Source organism: Nelusetta ayraudi, unplaced genomic scaffold (genome assembly GCF_046127955.1).
Source record: "Nelusetta ayraudi isolate G7.1 ecotype Tasmania unplaced genomic scaffold, CSIRO-AGI_Nayr_v1 ptg000063l, whole genome shotgun sequence".
In the NCBI taxonomy this organism is placed as follows: domain Eukaryota; kingdom Metazoa; phylum Chordata; class Actinopteri; order Tetraodontiformes; family Monacanthidae; genus Nelusetta; species Nelusetta ayraudi.
The window spans coordinates 4,881,896-4,899,520 of NW_027466113.1; the positions used below are offsets into that span (position 1 = coordinate 4,881,896).

General features: G+C 49.4%; 1 protein-coding gene across 1 annotated transcript in view; it reads right to left on the reverse strand.

Moving 5' to 3' along the window:
- The window catches only part of adamtsl4 (ADAMTS-like 4), a 34,664-nt gene extending 17,171 nt beyond the window's left edge, over nt 1–17,493 (reverse strand). The window contains exons 1-4 of the mRNA XM_076040736.1: nt 17,232–17,493; nt 15,281–15,344; nt 11,596–12,209; nt 10,233–10,884 (exon numbers count right to left, since the gene is read on the reverse strand). Coding sequence (XP_075896851.1) covers nt 10,233–10,884; nt 11,596–12,209; nt 15,281–15,344; nt 17,232–17,251 — 1,350 coding nt within the window. The 5' untranslated portion in view covers nt 17,252–17,493. The remainder of the gene's footprint in view (nt 1–10,232; nt 10,885–11,595; nt 12,210–15,280; nt 15,345–17,231) is intronic.
- Between the last annotated feature and the right edge of the window lie 132 nt (nt 17,494–17,625).

The following is a 17,625-nucleotide window of genomic DNA, read 5'->3' on the forward strand; positions in this document are numbered from 1 at the left end:
GTAACTCATCGGACAATCTGGTGGGACTCGCACACGTGCACAAAGATGAGCTAATAGGCCTGCTGGTGGAAGATTAACGTGAGGAATGTGTGTCCAAGTATTCGCACAATTTTAGAGGAGAAGCAACTGAACAAACACTTTGACTGCCGTGCCATATTTTGACCAGATTGACTGATTGGGTGTTACCAAAATACACATCAGTCAGTGAGGTTTTGCGTTGTTGACGGATGGAAGTTATCGGCCGATGTGCGTCAGTGAAAATTTTTCGTTCTTGGTGTTATACAATAGCAGGAAGAAATGCTTCTTCCACCACTTCTCACACACACACACACACACACAAACACACACACAGAGCATCATCAGTTATCGCCTTGGTTGGGCATGACTGTCTTAGCACACAGCTGGCTCACACACTCACACACACACACACACACACACACATGCTACACAAGGCGTTCTCAAATTTCCTTTCAACTCGAATCCCCGTCAGCCCCATAATCTCCGTATCTGTCCCTCTTTCTTCACGATTTGTTCCATCTCTATTTTTTTTTTTTCTCTTCCTGAAGTCCGCCCGCCCCTCACACAGCTGTCACAAACAGCTGGAAAGCTCCTCGTCACTCATCCGGGAGGGGACTCGCGCCGCAGAGGAGTCCAGTTTCGTACTCGTGCGAGATGGACAATTCCCACGTGAGACGGCCTCTTTCAAGAAGAAAAAACTACAAAAAAATCAAGTGCGAAACAAGGCTTTTGCTTCACCGAGCGTCACGCTCTCCCCGCCTGCGTGGCCTGCTGGCTCTCGTCACGTCACGGGACACCCATAAGGGTCACTTGTAGCCACTGCTCTGCCCCGAGTGTGAAACCGGCTCGTGAAACTTTACGAAAGGTGCTCAGCTACGACGGTTTTTCGCGCCGCAAGAACAGATTGCGGTTTGTGTAATTTACGAGGTCTGTATGAGACGGCCGGGGCCTCCTGAAGACATGTATAGACGACGCTAAGTGGCGGCGGAGACTTCCAGGCCGCTGCGTGTCACCTGACGATGTTCCCAGCGAGCTGCTGCGCATCAGGCTGCATTAATGTGTGTCCTGTCGGCGTGAAATGTGTCCCAGCGACGGTTGTAAATATGTCCGCTGGACATAAACACGTTGGGCCCCCCGTTTATAACCGCCGAGACCCCCAAACTCCCAAAAATGCACACAAAAAAAAGAAGGAGGGAGGGTGGGGGGGGATGCCTGTGCAGCTACGACAAGCAGTGAGAAAGAAACAAAAGGGCTGTGAGACAGGGGTGTAAAACAGGGGCCGAGGAAGAATGCGAGGAAGAAGTCAAGGAATGCATTCATGCGTTTGGGAGGCTGCGACGGGCGCGAGCGGCTGCTTCTCCTCCTCCAGGGGGAGTTTGGAGGGTGTGTAAAAACAGGGGGAGGCTAATGGGCCTGAATGGAGGAGGGGCAGGGGAGGGTTAAAGACGTGTTCGCTGCTGTTTCATGGGTCCGAGGGAGCGTCGGCGTGTTATTGCAGGGGCCCTGCCTGGTGCGGTCCCTCATTTACAGTGAGTTACTGAGTCGGTGGGTGGAGCGGGTGGAGGGGAGAGCGATGGCTTTAACAGAAATTCTTAAGTTAGTTCATTTATTGTTCACAATGTGGACATCTGTCTTTGGTCTCATAAAACAACAAGCAGGACGGCAACAACAGCAACAACAGGGCAAAAAGCAGGGCAGCAGTGGCAATTACATCAAAAACGTATCAACGAGACATGGTATTCAGTGCTCCAATGGCATTAGGGATGGAATTTCTTTTAAAGATATGACGGTTTGCCTTTGGTCCTTTATATCGTTTACCAGAGCGAAGAAGTTCAAACTCCCTGTTGAGTGGATGAGAGGGTTGTTTGCTATTTTGACACCTTTTTTTCCCCCTAAGCACCTCCTTGTAAATACAACTGAATTGTTTTTGTCTCTTCCCTATGATTTTCGAGGCTAGGTTTTACTGTTCTCTGCAGCTTGCTTTCAAGTGAAGAGGTGCGGGTGGAAACAAAAGCCAAAACTGCAGAGTTCAGGTCGTGACATTTAAAATCGTCCTCTTATTTATTTTATTTTTTTAATAGGAGTTAAAACAACCGGACGAGAAGAAGAGACGCCGAAATAACACCACAAGTATGTGTTTGGCGAAATGTTGCAGGACTCATCCGGACAGACGCAGCTGTCTTCTCTTTCACTGCCAGGCCCTTTTATCTCCCCTCTCTCTGCTAAAGGTCCCGCCAGGAAACGAGGGAGGAGGGAAGCTGGACGTTGCAACAGAGAGTCAGAGCAGAAATATTAGCAGTAATACGGTTTACAGGTCACAAGACGCCAGAGTTGCCACAGCATTCAACCTCTCACACAGAGGAGGAGGAGGAGGAGGAGATGGAGGAAGAGATGAGTCGTGCGTCACACCAATTTGGCAGTGAATGAAACAGCAAAGTGCAGAAGATCCAAGCGGCAGCGGTGGCCGGCGTCACATGTCTGGGCAGATTTACGATCTAGTTTTCATCCCTCTGTTGCTCCAGACTTCACTTCCTCATGTTGTAATCTCAGATTTATGTTAGCCGAGGACTCAGACGTAGACGCGCGGCTTAGAAATTTGTTGACTTTATTTAAAAACGCCTCCTACATTGTATACATATATATATATATATATATATATATATATATATATATACATATATATATATATATATACATATATATATATATATATATATTTTTAGGTGTTGGCCAACTTCTTCTTTTTCTTTTTTTTTTTTGAAGAGAAAAGTTCAGTGGATCTTCGTGCCGTTTCAGTTTTACAAGGCCATCATTCAGCGCAACACGAGGAAATCAGCCTGCGTGAATTAGACCGAGACCTTGAAAGGGATCACATTAGAAAGAAGGAAGTAAACAAGGGGGAAAAAAAAGAAAAAAAAAGCTGAGCCAGATTATCTAAAACCACTTCAGAGGTTAAAGCGAAATAAGTCCCCAGTGGACTGAAAACTGGGATTCAATCAAAGAAACTAGTGTGCAAACTTGTCTTAACTTCTGGCTCTTACTGGACCAAAAAAATAAAAAGCGGGTTCGCAGGTTCACCGAAAAACTTTCCTCGTCTGTTTCGGGTTCAAGAATCTCATCCGATCCTGATGCCGATTGCTGCTGCGAGGGAGCAGCCGAGCCTCCGGGCGGCAAGGCCGCGGGCGTCGCTCCCACTCAGCCGGCCAGCGCTCATTCCTCCGACACAATAAAGTGAAAGACGCCCTGAGAGGCAGCTCGAGAGCAGCGAGATTGACGGAGTCACAGAGCCTTTGAGAGAGTGAAGGGTGGGGGGAGGGAGAGGGGCGTGTCGGAGGAAAGTGAGAGAAGCTGTCGAGAGAAAGAGACTGAAGAGAGACAGAAAGAAAGAGGGTTTTTTTTTTTGTCCGGGAGCTGTGAAAAGTCCGAGACACCTTTTATCATCGATCCGTGCGAAGCAGTGCGGTGGAGTGGGGCGAGTGAGGGGTGGGGGATGGCCGCCTGTGTTTGGTCTGCACACACACACACACACACACACACACACACACACACACGCACCAGTCAAGTTCCTGATCGCATGTAACACTTGGGCGAAACGCAAACACTGGCACTGACCCGCAACCAGATTAATGGTTTTCTTTTCTCGGTGCCGGCGTCACGATGTGGAAGCTTTCACCACATGTGCTTCCCCAGAGGGAGGGGCCGAGCCCACACGCCACTGTCCGACCCCCCCCCACTTCCCTCTTGCAAGTCCAAACCTGCGCTGGACGGACTGAACTCATCCCCCACAGCAGCAGCAGCAGCAGCAGCAGCAGCAGCAGGTTGCGGCTGACGGACCCCCGCGGCCCTCCAGGAACCCGGCAGGAACCTGACAGGAACCCACCAGGGACCGGGATGACTGAATGCACGCCAAGCCTCGGCCTTGTGTACACACACATCTACACGCGTGTGTGGGTGTGTTTGTCCGCGGTGATTAACATTCTCCGGCTGATCTTGTGACCGAGGACAAGCAGCGCAGGGCCACCGCCCAAACGCAGGCCTCGACCCCGGAGGCCAGTCAGGAGCCCTGAGGAGGAAGCGCTTCCCATCCGTCAAGCAACAGCACCAGGATGAACAGACGGAGGAGAAGGAGGAGGAGGAGAATGGATACTTTTTTAGAGAATAGTAGAGAAGAATTGAATTTGAATCAACGAACGCTGAAGCTGCCTGATCACTGAACGAAACCAGACCAGCGTCGTTGGTGCTGTTGTTCCTCTCTGAACAGGGCAGCTCAGCAGACACGTCAGCCGACACACACTGATCACAGGCAGTGGTGAAGGTTGAAAAGTCAATATCGACACTTTTTGAAAGAAGAGAACTGAATGTTGAACAGTTTCCATTACCCGTAGAATTGCGCAAAACCTAAATATCGCAATAAAAAAAAGTGGTAATGGAAACACCTAAACTTGGAAAGACCTCTCAAATATTGCTAAAAGGTTTTCACAAAAATTTGGGAAAAATACATTTAAAAAAAGGAGAGAAAACCAACAGCTCTGCATTCTAGCTCCATTCCCAGTATTTACTGCAGGAACTCGGTGCTCTTTCCTCTGGCTGCAGAGTTCACTGCAGATGTTTTTAAGCTTCATACTGCTCTGATTTATCCCAATCATTTCAAAATCTCTGAAATGATCTCTGGTCTCTGGTACCACTTAGCTGTCTGCAGCATGACATGAACAGGTTTTTTTTTTTTTTTTATGAGACTGCATCGGATATTTTGCAAATTTTTTCTATCTCTATAATACATAACGGCAATGCGGTAGGAGCAACACTGACATGTGAGGAAATATGGCTGCAGTCCGTTGCCAAGAACGACATAGAGACACAGACGGCGCTGCCAGTTCAGCTGAAGCTGGGTGTGAAGTTATCCTCCTAAATCCTTGTGTTGGATTAAAAAAAAAAAATACTATTCAGCACTAGCTAAAAACCTTGAGGAGGAAATGAAATTTTGGAGTTTACGTTCACTTTGATGAAAAAATATATGGGTATAAATATATATATATATAGGTTGATTTTGTTTATATCAATCAATGAACTTGTCAGCTGGGCGTAGCTTCATCTTTTCAACAGTGGAGTCAGATCCGATGGAAACTCAGAGCCCGACCTAAACAGACCCTTTACAAGCAGTCGTACCTGTCACTCGTAAAGAAGCAGGTACTCGGCTCGTAAAAGTACAAAAGCAACAACAACACAAGAAAGCGGCCGAGTGAGTCAGTGTGGCTGAGGCGTGTGTCCCTGCGTGAGACCAATAAAACAAAACACATCTGGGCCTTTTTCCTTTTCCCGTTTTTTTTATTTATTTTTTATTTGCTTCATGAGAACAACATTAAGCGTGGCAGAAGCCTGCACTGAGTTACTGCGGCCGAGCAGCGCGGCTACGTGCTCGCGGCCTTAATAATGGGTTTCCTGTGTAACGGTAACCGCGTAACGACAGACAGCAATTAGATCGTCGGACTTTCGCTGCAGCAGATGGAACCACGTCATTACACAGCCCATTTACAAACAAAAGCAACCTGCACTTTTCGGAGACGACGCAAACCCTGAGGTTTTTGTGTGTTTCGGCTGAAGTGCCCCTCAGTAGCAGCTGGACCTGGTTGTGGTTTCGTGCACGCTGGGAAGCAAATGTGTCTGAGGTGTTGAGCTGTGCAAATGTTCCCTTTGTCGGTGTGTTCTAACAAAACGTAAACATATAATATGTATATAAATATAATATGTAAATATAACAAATACAAAGATTTGTCTCCATCCTGTTTGTGGACTTCTCGGAAACTGAGAAAAATTCTATTCTTGCCATTCTTCTCCAACTTTGGCTTTTTCCACTTGCCCGTTGTGATGTCACAAAGGGCTCAGACACATCTTGCAGATTAGTGACAATATTCCCAAGCCCATTCCTCTCAATTGAGATGAAATGAATCATTCAATGCTGCCTCAACAGAGGCAGGAGTGAAAAATAAAGACCAGGAAGTAGGAATAAAATTGGACATCAAGTCTGTTAGTGTGGGGTCCAGTGAAATGCACAGCATATCATTATTTTGGCATAGTGCCCCGTAGTAAAGACAGACAACATGAAAAACACTGCCTACTGGGGTAAAAACACCCAGAGTGCCTTGCAGCTCTGCCGTCTCGTGGCATCCACTGCAACAATGGAAGGTGACTCAGCATTTTTTTTCTTCCTTTCTTTCTCCTTTTCTATTTTGGCAGCCGGACGCTAAAAGTGATCCAAAGTGGTTGCCGTCTCCACTGTTGTCTGTGCAAACACGGCGGTCGCCGCAAAGAGACGGAGCAGCGCAGGAAAACAGATCAATGGAGGCAGCGAGCGGGCGCAACACGAGCCTCCGAGACTGATCAGCCCGTCTGGAGCACAAATCAACTCTTATTGCTCTGGCAGAAGATGACATATTGGCTGCATCAGACGACGAGTGCTATTCATTTCTCTTCTTAACAACAGGGCGCTCGTACTTGGGCTGGTGGAGCTGTTTTTTTTTTGGGAAAGCAGAAGGTCCTGCTCATCTTGGAAATGATCTGGCGTTCAGAGAGGATCTTAGCCTTTCGATCGTGGGAACAAGAAGACGAGATAAAGCCAGATGATTATCACGGCGGCGAGGATGTGTTGAGTGTCTGCTGCGCGACTGGCCCACCGGCGGCCAGCTGTGTTTTCTGAGAGGGGCACATTGTCCTGCGGTAATTAAGGAATCCGTCTTTGATCGGTTGCTATCATACGATGGAAAGCGAGAGAGAGTGAGAGTGAGAGCGAGTGAGACGGGGCGAGGTGATTGTTCCCATCTGGCCGAGTGGAGGACCGACAGACCTGCTGATCTTTGTTTTGCAGATTTTTTGTGCTTCTGTCATGGAAAAGGAACCTGCTCCCGCCAATTCCGCCGAAAATGAACGACAAAAATGAATAATTTACTCCAGTTTGCTGTTATCCAGAGGCAAAATTTCAGCGAAATGACATTTTAAGTGCACCGCTGGCCTCAAAAATACAGATTATTTGAGTGAACATTCATCTTGAAGGGCCGGGACTGCGGCACCAGAGAGCATCCAGCCGGACGCTTCAGATCTCACCTCGGTCGCTGTCGCAGGAGGAATGCACTGTTAAGCCATTCCAGGTAAACATTTACCCGGCGTGGCGCGGCCCTGCCCGGCGTGACTCGGCGCAGGACGGTCCGCTCAGAGAGCTGCCAAACGCTGCGCACGGACAGAGCAGCGACTGTGTCTTAAATGTCCACTTCAAGCTGCTTCGTCTCCTGTTTTGATTCCCGGCCGGGGCGGCTCGGATTCTCGGATTCCACCTCTCCCTCCCTCCCTCCCTCCCTCCCCGGTCTCCTTGACAGAATAACTTCTCCTCTTGTTACACTCCATCCTCCTGCTGCAGCAGCAGCAGCAGCAGCAGCAGCTCACAAGCACCCATAAATATAAGTTGTGCATAACAGAAAGTTATTTTTCATGAATCCCTCTCCTCCTTTGAGCCACTCTTTCCTTTTGTCCCCCTCCCTCCAAAATATTTTTCCCGAGATGCCGTCAGATTTACAGTTTTAGACCTGAGCGTGCACACCGTGCACACACACACACACACACACTCACTCCTGTGCCCTTTCACTCACCCTCCCTCTCCTCCTGTGTGAAGACTTTCTAAAAACAGTGCTTCCTTTCACTACTACCTAGCTGCGTCACTTCCCCAAACCACCCACACTTTTGCTTCCTCTCAAACACACACACACACACACACACACACACACACACACACGCACACACATGCGTGCGTTTCACCCCCTTGTGCTTCCTCTCTCGTTTCCCCCACTTGCTCCTATGCGACGGGTAAAAAAAAACCAACCAAAACAAAACACAACACACACAAATGAAAAGCCGCGCTGGGCCTCAGGCGGGGTGCGCTACAATAATACTACACCCCCTAATGGATGAGAGCGCGTGTCTCACGCTCTGACTCACGCCGTAAATCACACACACCCCCCAAACACATATGTGCATTAGTTGCGTGCAAGCCTGGGCGACGTGCTGCGTTCACAAGCACACAGGCAAACTTTTGAAGCAAAGACAGGGACTTGAGGGCAGTGTTGTTGGGATTACTCCATAAAGGTAATCCAACTACTGATTACTGATTACCCCTTTAAAAAGTAATCTAATTACTTATTTAACCACTTGGTTTTATCAGTAATCAATTACTTATTACTTTACTTGAAAAAAGATGAAGTAACAGTTGAGAACGTCTTGTTTCCTGCGTACAGCGAACCACAATATTCTCTCATTGAGACGAGATGAACTCAACATAATGTTTGTATTTCCAGCTATCAAACACAATTGCCGCCATGCTTGTTTTGGTGCGTCGTCACATATCCACATCAATGATGTTACATGCACGACTGCATCATCAATCTGTGGCCTCAATGTTTTCGGTTGTTTTTCGACATTTCAGACATTCTGTGGATAATAAGACATTTTTAGCTTGCAAAGTCTTTCAGAAAAGTAATGAAATGGTTACTTGATAAAGTAATTAGGATATAATTACCAGAGTAGTCCCATTACGTTACTGTGTTACTAAAAAAGTATTTTAATTATAGTGGATTACTTAGTAATAGATTACTCGCCAACACTGCTTGAGGGACACATGGGTGGATGTAGAGAAGGACGATAACCTGCAGGAGTGAACGGGGAGGGTGAGGCGGCGCTGGTCGTCGTTGGGTAAATATGTAACCCAGTGAGTCAGACTAAGTCAGTCGGGCTGTCACACGACTGCTATTAGCGTGGCTGGCACACACGGCGCCAAAAAAGCCTGGCAGAGAATAAATCTGCTCCAGGACGGGGACCGTCACACAGGGGTGGGAAGGAAAGAGAGAAGGAAGGGAGGAAAGAGAGAAGAGAGGGAAGGAAGAAAGAAGGAAGGGAGGGAGGAAAGAAGGAAGGAAGTGAAGGATGAAAGAAGGAAGGGAGGAAAGAAAGACAAAAAGAAAAAAAGACAAAGAACGAAGAAAGAAAGGAGAGAAAGAAAGAAAGAAAGAAAGAAAGAGAGAAGGAAAGAAAGAGAGAAATGTCGAGTGAGTCACTGAGCTCAATTCAAGTGTCCACTTGCAATGTGGACGAGTGTCTTTGAATCTTATCACTCTCTCACTCAGGACAGACATGCAGCGGTCGGCTGGCGGAGGGACAGCGGCCACGTGTCGTCCTCAGTATTTCCGTCGCCGTGACCGCGACTCACAGGAGCTCTGGATCAGTTCCTCCCTCTGCTTATTTAGCTGGACTCTTCCTGCCTCGTGACTGTCCCGACACGCAGCCGATCGATTATTCTGAGACTCGAGACAGAATGATGCTTTTTCAACCTTGTGTTTTTCAACGTTTACTGTTGCCAGCACCCTGGTGAACACAAGAACGAGTCCAACTACAGTCTGAGGCGAACGACACCTCAATCCAGATTCCTGCTCTTCATGCACGTCCCTGAAGCAGCCAGAGGGGGTGCCAGCAGAGCTCCAACGTTTCATCTTCTTGTTTTTCTGGCTCATCCCTATTTAGCCTAATCAAATTTGGTCCTGGGGACATTTGTAGGACAGGCGGTCTCTCAAAGGCTCTTTGCTATTTATTTTAGTCACCACTACGATGCAGCTTTACCTTCACAGCAATAGGTTATGTCTAAAAAAAAAAAAAAAGGCGGGGGCTGGGGGGAGGGGGTGGCTTAATGTCAAGGACAAAAGCTCATTTTAATCCAGATGGTGCATAGCGCATGGCAGCAGCTAATTACAACACATGCATGCACACACATGCACACACGCACACATTCGAGTAATCAGTCAGTCAGTCAGGCAGTTTTCCATCTGAACGCCCACAGACAACCAGTCAGTGTTGACACTAGGAAATGATCTACCTCACATTCTATCGAAGTTCAGTTCCTCCTCATTTTGGGAGCTGCCTTTTGACCTTTTGACCTTTTGCCCTTTTGGTGGACACTGTGATTATAAACGTCTGACTTTGGGTGAAATTTCAGACTAAACCATAAGCTAAACCAAGCAAATCAATTGGCTGAGCTCCGTGATGGAGTGAGAGGGAGTGAGTGGGAATAAGAAGGAGTGAGAGGGAGTGAGACGAAATGAGTGGGAGTGAGAGGGAGTGAGTGGGAGTGAGAAGGAGTGAGTGGGAGTGAGAAGGAGTGAGAAGGAGTGAGAGGATCCTACCTGTGTGAAGCACCTGCGGTGTTCCTTCTCCGGCCCGGAGCACCTGTAGACCTGAGAAGATCCTCGGCCTCCGTCCCGGCCTGGTTCCGGGCCCTGGTGCTGGAGGTGGGGGTACTGGAGGGGGTAGAGGTTCCCGGCCCCCGGGACTGGAGGGGCGAAGGCCGGGCGGTGCTCCCTGTCGGGGTGCAGAGGCCCGGGCCGGTGCAGGGAAGTGGAAAAAGGCGGAGCTACTCCGTTGGGGCGGGAGAGGGGCGGGACGGGAGGGGGCGGGGCCGTGACAGAGTGCCAGTCGAAGCGGTGGCGGCCCCCCGCAGACGACGGTGGCGAGGAGCGACCCAGGGTGTGAGGGGGCGGAGCTCTGAGGACGGTCTGGGGCAGTGGCCGGTTGAAGTGGCGCGGCGGGTTGCCAGTCGTGGTGGCAGGCGCCTGCTCCGCCGCTGATGCTGCTGCTGCTGCAGGTGCGTCCGTGATCTCCGCTGCCCCGTCGACTCCTTCGCTAGCGGCCTCCACGCCCTCCTCGGCCGGCCTGGGGGACGGCGTGACCGACTGGGTGGTGTTGTCGGTGTGGCGGGCCTGGCGGTTGGGGCGGTGCAGCGGCAGAGAGAAAGGCATCTTGCCGTAACCAAACTGACCGGGACGGATGCTGGAGGACCTGGCGGACAAAGATTTTTATGATTCCAAGAATCGTATGATTCCAACCATCACAAGCATCTAGAAAGAAGCGAGGCGACGGGCGAGGAAATGATTCAGAGAGAAAGGGGCTGAAAGAGACGATGAAGATCCGAATCAGTTAATCTCAGCCAGTCAACAGCAGTGAGCGCCGGCACGCAGCCTCTCAGTGTGTGCTGAGTGACAAGAGTGTCCACAGTTAAAACAATAACACCTGGATGGACGTGCACCGCACACCTCGGAAATCTTCTTGCTCTGGCGGATTCTGCTGCTCATTCCAACCGTTCAGCTCTATTTTCCTTCCAAACAAGCCACTGTTGCTAAAGCCAGCGAGGCGAATCTCACTTCCTCTGTGACGTCAACTTTTCCTGGAAAATATCGACTCAGGCTGCTGAGCCGAGCGCATTTATTAGCTGCCGTTGACTGAAAAGTGATTGAATCAGTCTGTCTACATCCACAGGTTTTTTTTTGTTTACTTTACTGCTGTAAACAAGTTTATTGTTCTTGGATAACACATTTCCATTTCCATTTCCAGGAAACATCTTCTGGTACCAGATGTTTCCTAATCAGAATTCAGGATTATAAATAACAAAGAAAAACATGTTGCATTCTGTGATAGACAAACTCATAAATCACTGAGACAGACAGGTCCAAAAAGAAAGAAATCATGGAATAACTTTCTTTTCCCACTCACCTCCTGGAAGATGAACCCTCCCGATTGGTGGAGACCGACCTCCTGGACCCGCCCCCTCCGGCCCTCTCTGCCAGGCGGCTGGTGGGCCGTCGGATTATGCGAGTGGGCTGGCTGTAGCCGTGCGACGATGAGCTGTAGGGATGGCGAGGGACGGGCGCCCGCTCGTGATTGGCCGAGGGGAATTCCGGCTGCCGGAATTCCGGCTGCTGGAACGGCGGCGATGGAATCGGCGCTCCGGGCAGAGGAGCTCCCCCGCCTCCACCTCCTACTCCCCCTCCGGCGTTAGTGTTCCGGTAGAGCGGCAGTCCCGCATTGTGGCCGGTGGGTGGGGAGTGCGGAGAGCGGTAGGGTGGGTAGCTCTGCGGGTAGAAGGGCCGCACAGGAGAGACCACCGGGCCGCCGAACCCTCGCTGCAGGTAGCCGCCCCAATTGGGTGGCGAGTAGGAGAGCGGCGGGGTCCGGGGCGGCGCAGGGGGCGGGGCTAAGCACGTCCTGCTCCTATGTGACACGCCCACGCCGCAGGGCTGAGAGCATTCGGACCACTCCCCCCAGACAGACCACACGCCCTCCGCCGGGTGCACGTCATGTGCCTGTCTGGACCGCCGGCCAGCCACCTGACACACACACACACAGAGGGACAGTGAGCCAGAGGTCCTGGATCAGAGAACAGAAAACCCTCGACAGATCTCGGAGAAACAGCATGTTTAGCCCTCTGTTTGCAGCCTCCAATACAACTCGTGGTTTTAACATCGTGCTAAACGCCAGGGCTTTCTTGGAAACTTCCATGTCTGTCAAAAGGGCTTAAAAAGCAATGATTTGTGACATCACAAAGATGACAATGAAGAACTGTCCATCATTAATGACTCATTTTTGTATTCAAAAAAGAAAAAATGCAACTGCTGTTTCTCTGTCTGTGTTTTTTTTCTTACATCCTCCAAGAAATATCCACAAACCTAATACCTGTGGGAAAAATAATAGCAAATTTAAGACAAAACAAGTGAATTTTTCCCATTTTTGCAAAAGAATTCTTGTCTCAGTCAGACGAGTGACTCCAGCAATTACTATTTCAGAGGCCATTGTGGGCTAATTGGTGGTAATCACTGCGAATCTGTCCGTGCTATAGTTTCACCTGTCACTCCCCATCCGTCCGTGACAACTCCAGACTGACTTTTTTTTTACAAAAGGTCATGTGTTCATGAGCTAAGCTGTCCATCATCCCCACCTTTCAGCGCTCTGTGGAAGTGAAGCCACTATTTGTCTCCCAGACTTTAGGGGCCTCGGTGTAATTAAGTCAGCGGTGAAATTCTGCAGCTGCACGTCTTTTCCAGTCCCCCTCCCTCCAAAAACACAGGGAAGAAGCTTTAATACAACTTCCGATCGTTAAAGCGTCACAAAGGCAAACAAACAAACCAAAAAAACGGATCAGTTTTAAAACAGTCCTTCCACATGACGCTGAATTACCCAACAACTGACAGTGACCTCAACTTGTTGCTTAAAATGGCTGTAAAACTGCTCTCCTCTGCAAGATTTTCAAGTGCAGCCCTTGAAAAAAAATATTGTGGCTCTTGCAAAATCTGCACTTAGGAATTGAGGCCTTGCATGTTTCCTTCCTCAACAGCAAAGAAACAGATTCTGAGCCAACCTTTTCAAAAAACAACGGGGTCGTTGATGTGCTGACAGAGTTTTTACATCAAAGCTCACTGCGAATTTGCCATTTTGCACGTACAAATTATGAATAATCAGGCTAATGCAATTTTTTTGTGTAAAAAAGGAACATCTATATTTGAGCAGAAGTGAGCTGAAAAGTGACACTGAAACACTGAAGATCTTGCCTGTACAACAATACAATCTACAGCTCCGTGTGCATTTTGCATGCACGAGCAGCAGTCGCTTTACTGCCTCTTCCTGTGGCTGTGGCCAAATGCTTACACTCTTATTTTTTTTTCTGTATACATATAAATATAAATTGTTTCTTCTTTTTACAGCTAAAGCACTGGCCCAATTGGCAGAGCACCAAACAGGAGTGCTGACTGAACAGAAGTTTCCATTCATGAAGAATTTAAACCCTAAATCTGCTCTGGACTCCTCCTGCTGCGGCCTGGTTCGCTCTCTTTTTTCTTGCAAAGTGTGTAAACATGTCGTCGACGCGGGCGGAAACACGCAAACATGGTGTACAAACAGTGTGGAGGAACAGGTGTAAGCAACATACTTGTGTGTGTGTGTGTGTTTGTGTGTGTGTGTGTGCGTGTGTGTGCGTGTGTGTGCGTATGTTACGCTATGCTATGAAAACTGTGCTCATACAGATCCGGAGTTCCCACCTCCGTCTGAGGTGAAACGGTGGGAAGAAAGGCAAAAGAGATGAGGGGAGGCGGGGGCAGACAGGCCTAATCACTCCAAGGGTGTGTGTGTGTGTGTGTGTGTGTGTGTGCGCGTATGTAGGTGTGTGTGTGTGTTTCTGGTCCGGGGAGCTGTGGTCCGTCGTAATGAGTGACATCAAACACACAGCTGCCACCGAGCAGAGCAGGGCCATTAATGAGGTGGGTGCAGTGACCCATCAGCCGCCGCCGCCGACCTGTGCAGCTACTGGTTAAACTCCTGAGACACTGTACTAACAGACCTGAGCCAGGCACGGCTCCCGGTGGGACCAGCCAGCTCTCCTTCCCATCAGGCTTCTGTCCCGCGCTGTGATTAATGTGGGCACTCTCCAGCGGCGAGGCCTGCGGGGGCTTCACCCCCCCCCCTCCACTTGTCCCATTCACTCTCGAAAAACAAAAAAAGCCCGTCTAGAAATCCCCACTCTGGAAAAATATTCCACCTCCTCCTCCTTCACATCTGCAGTGGATGGAATTCTCAAAGCGTCTGCTCTGTCCTTCCTCTTCATTTTCACGCAGGCGGTTTTGGACCTGAATAGGAATCGTTGATATGCTGTCTGTTGTTGACGAAGAGTCACTTTATCATCGCCGGCAGCATCGTTTCACACGACCTCCAAAAGTACGTGACAGCGAAGTGATTCCTGCCTCGGCGATGATGTCATCTGGAGCCCATGACATCATGCTCTTGCACGTCTGCACAGCTGCCCACCCCTGTTTGAGCGAACTCTTATGTTGTCTGTCTAGAAGCAACGCTCCACAAGGAAAGGTCTCAGAGTCGTCAGGGAAGAAGGAATTCTCTCCCCTGGCAGCATCTGATCTCGATGCCAGCAGCCTGATTCCATTTTGACATGAAGGGAATGTTCACAACGTTTTGCACAACAAAAAAAGATAACCAAAAAGAAGAACTGACTTTCCGATGCGATGGTCCAAAATGAAAATGAAAAAAAAGGGAACCCCAGCCGGCGAGGAATCAGCTGAGCTGAATTCGTGGAGCACTTGCGTGCGAATAAACAGTTTCAGAAACGTGTCTTTTAACGGGAGGTGTGTGTAAGAAGCAGCAAAGGAAACTCTGTGTTTTCGGCACCACTTTTCACTAAAGAGGCCCCTCTGTGTGCGTTTCCTTTGATTGTGCCTCACAGACAGTGAGGACAGGGGGATCATTTGGCTGCCGCTAACGACTCTTTTCAGCGGGCGCCGATTCGTTTAAGGCCCCCTGTTAAGGAAAATCAATCCTCGTGACGCCACCTTTGACCCCTCGCCATAGTGATGCTGTTGTCCCCTGAATCTGACTTAATAATGAGCTGATGACTCACCTTCCTCTTGGCAGCCTTGGTCACGGAGGTCGCGACCGCCACAAATCCCCACAGTACATAGAGCCTGCAGGGGGAGCGGGAGCACGGGGTCAAACACATGGCAGTACAGGACTTTAAACATCAGCAGGTTGAATACGTCTTTTGTGCTTTGGATATAATTACTGCATGACCTGCATGTTAAATTGGAATATACAGTGTGACCTCACAAAGAGCTTCATTCTTTGCTCTCGAGAGAAAATCAGCTTGGATGAAAGTTTTTTTTTTTTTTCCACCTCGCTGCCAAATTTTGTTTAAAAACTGTCAGACATGCAGACTAAATACCCTATCGAGTGTTCCAGTGACCTCACGGTCCTACAGAAACACATTTCTCTCCTCTTACAGGTGGCATAAGGGCTCAGCAGCGGAGGAGCAGGAGGCAGATTCCTAAATTTTTCCCCCTCTTTCAGGATCCGCAGCCAATCAATCTGGGAAAGACTGCGAGGCGCTACAGGAAACTAATTGGTTTAAACAGCAAGTATGTTTTCCCTCCACACGCCCTGACGATGTGGTTTCACGCATGTGCATGCACGCACACGCTACAAGCTGCACCCCAGAGTCCAGTCATAACATCCAAACCCTGCGAGCGCTGTGAGCTACTCTTTTATTTGAGGTCTGACGTGGCTTCCTGGAGCAGGTCGGTGCTTTAAACTGAACCTCAGGCACCTGGTTTGACCTGGGAGGAAAACCAAGGAGGTTCACAGTAGTTGATCTGTGAACCTCCTGAGAGATGTGTTTCAATCTGATCCTTTTGCGTTTTTCCTGGAAAAACTAGTCAATTACTCTGACGGGTGTCCTGACACAACGTTACAAATTTTCTCTTTTACTGTGTTGATTGTTTTACCTTTTATTGATTTTACATTGTATTGTTTGTAATGTGCTGTGGCCGATAGCCACTGAAAGTCCAAGACCAAGTTTCCTCCTTGGGGGACAATAAAGTTGATTCTGCTTCTGACTCTGATTTTGAGTTTTATTCTAGCGTGCCTGGTCATCTGTCATAATCTGTCATCTTCCATACCACATGTTTAGACTTCGCACACGGTTAAAAACAACATCGTCAACAACATAAACGGCCGAGACAAGTGCATTTGGGGGGGAAACAAGTGTCGGGACGATTTGCCAGGAAAAACATGAGCGAACACGACTACTTTTTCTCGGATGGACGCGAGAAGGAGGAGGAGGAGGAGGAGAACCCCCCCCCCCCAAACCATCACCGCAGGCAGCCGTCCGCAGGCCACATCAAGTCGGGGTAATTGGTCCCTTCTAGCCAGTGTGGTGCACCGCCGTGGTCTCTGGAAGAACTCCCCACCACCAGACTGGGTAACTACCCCAGACAAAGGTCCCGCACAGCTCCGGCACAACAGAGCCGCTCAGGCCGAAGTAACGACCCCCTACCCGGCTCCACGTTTCCCCCGGGCCGCCCGCTACAGTGGCGCATTGTGGAGGGAGGAAACCTCCGGCCCCGGGAACCGGGAGAGAGACGGAGCGCAGCAGCAGCAGCAGCAGCAGCCGCAGGAGCCGGAGCAGCAGCGAGGGAAGGAGGAGGAGGAGGAGGGACTCGTGAAAAATGCCACCCGAGATAACAGAGGAGATGGTTTAAAGCTGAGCTGGATATAAAAACAAAACGCCTTGAGGGGGAAATTCCTCTCCTGCGTCAAAGAAGGAAAGAAGAAAAAACACACCCGGAGAGCAGCGCGTAACAAGTTGGAGCCGTGCGTAAAAGCGAAGCCAAATAAAGGGCCAAACTTCAGCGCTTCTTTCCTCCACCAACACAGTGAAGAGAAACACACCGACAGCCGCGCAAAGCCCGCACGTGCGCCGCGAGAGCGAAAAGGAGAGGCAGCAGATGAAGCTGCAGGTTGGAGGAGTGAGGGGGAGAATTTTATTTTTTATTTATTTATTTATTTATTTTTACCTGAAAAGTAAACTCCGCATACTCCTCCGAGTCTCCACTGGTCCTCGCGCCGCTGCCGCTGCCGCTGCTGCTGCTGATCCGCCGTGTGATCGATGATCAGTCCGGTGATCGCAGAGAGAAGCGCGATGAAGTCCCGCAAAACAATAATAGCAACGGATAAAGTTATTCTTCTTCTTCTTCTTCTTCTTCTTCTTCTTCTTCTTCTTCTTCTTCTTCTTCCTTGGTCTCCCTCCCTCCTTCCTTCCCACTCCGTCTGTCCCCTTCCTCCTCCTGTCACAGTCACTCCCCGTGATTCCCGGAGAGGAGAGTGGGAAGGGCTCTGTGCGTTCCCCCCTCCACCTCCCCCCTCTCCTCCGGTTCACTCCGTTCACTCCACAACTTTTTTTTTCTTTTT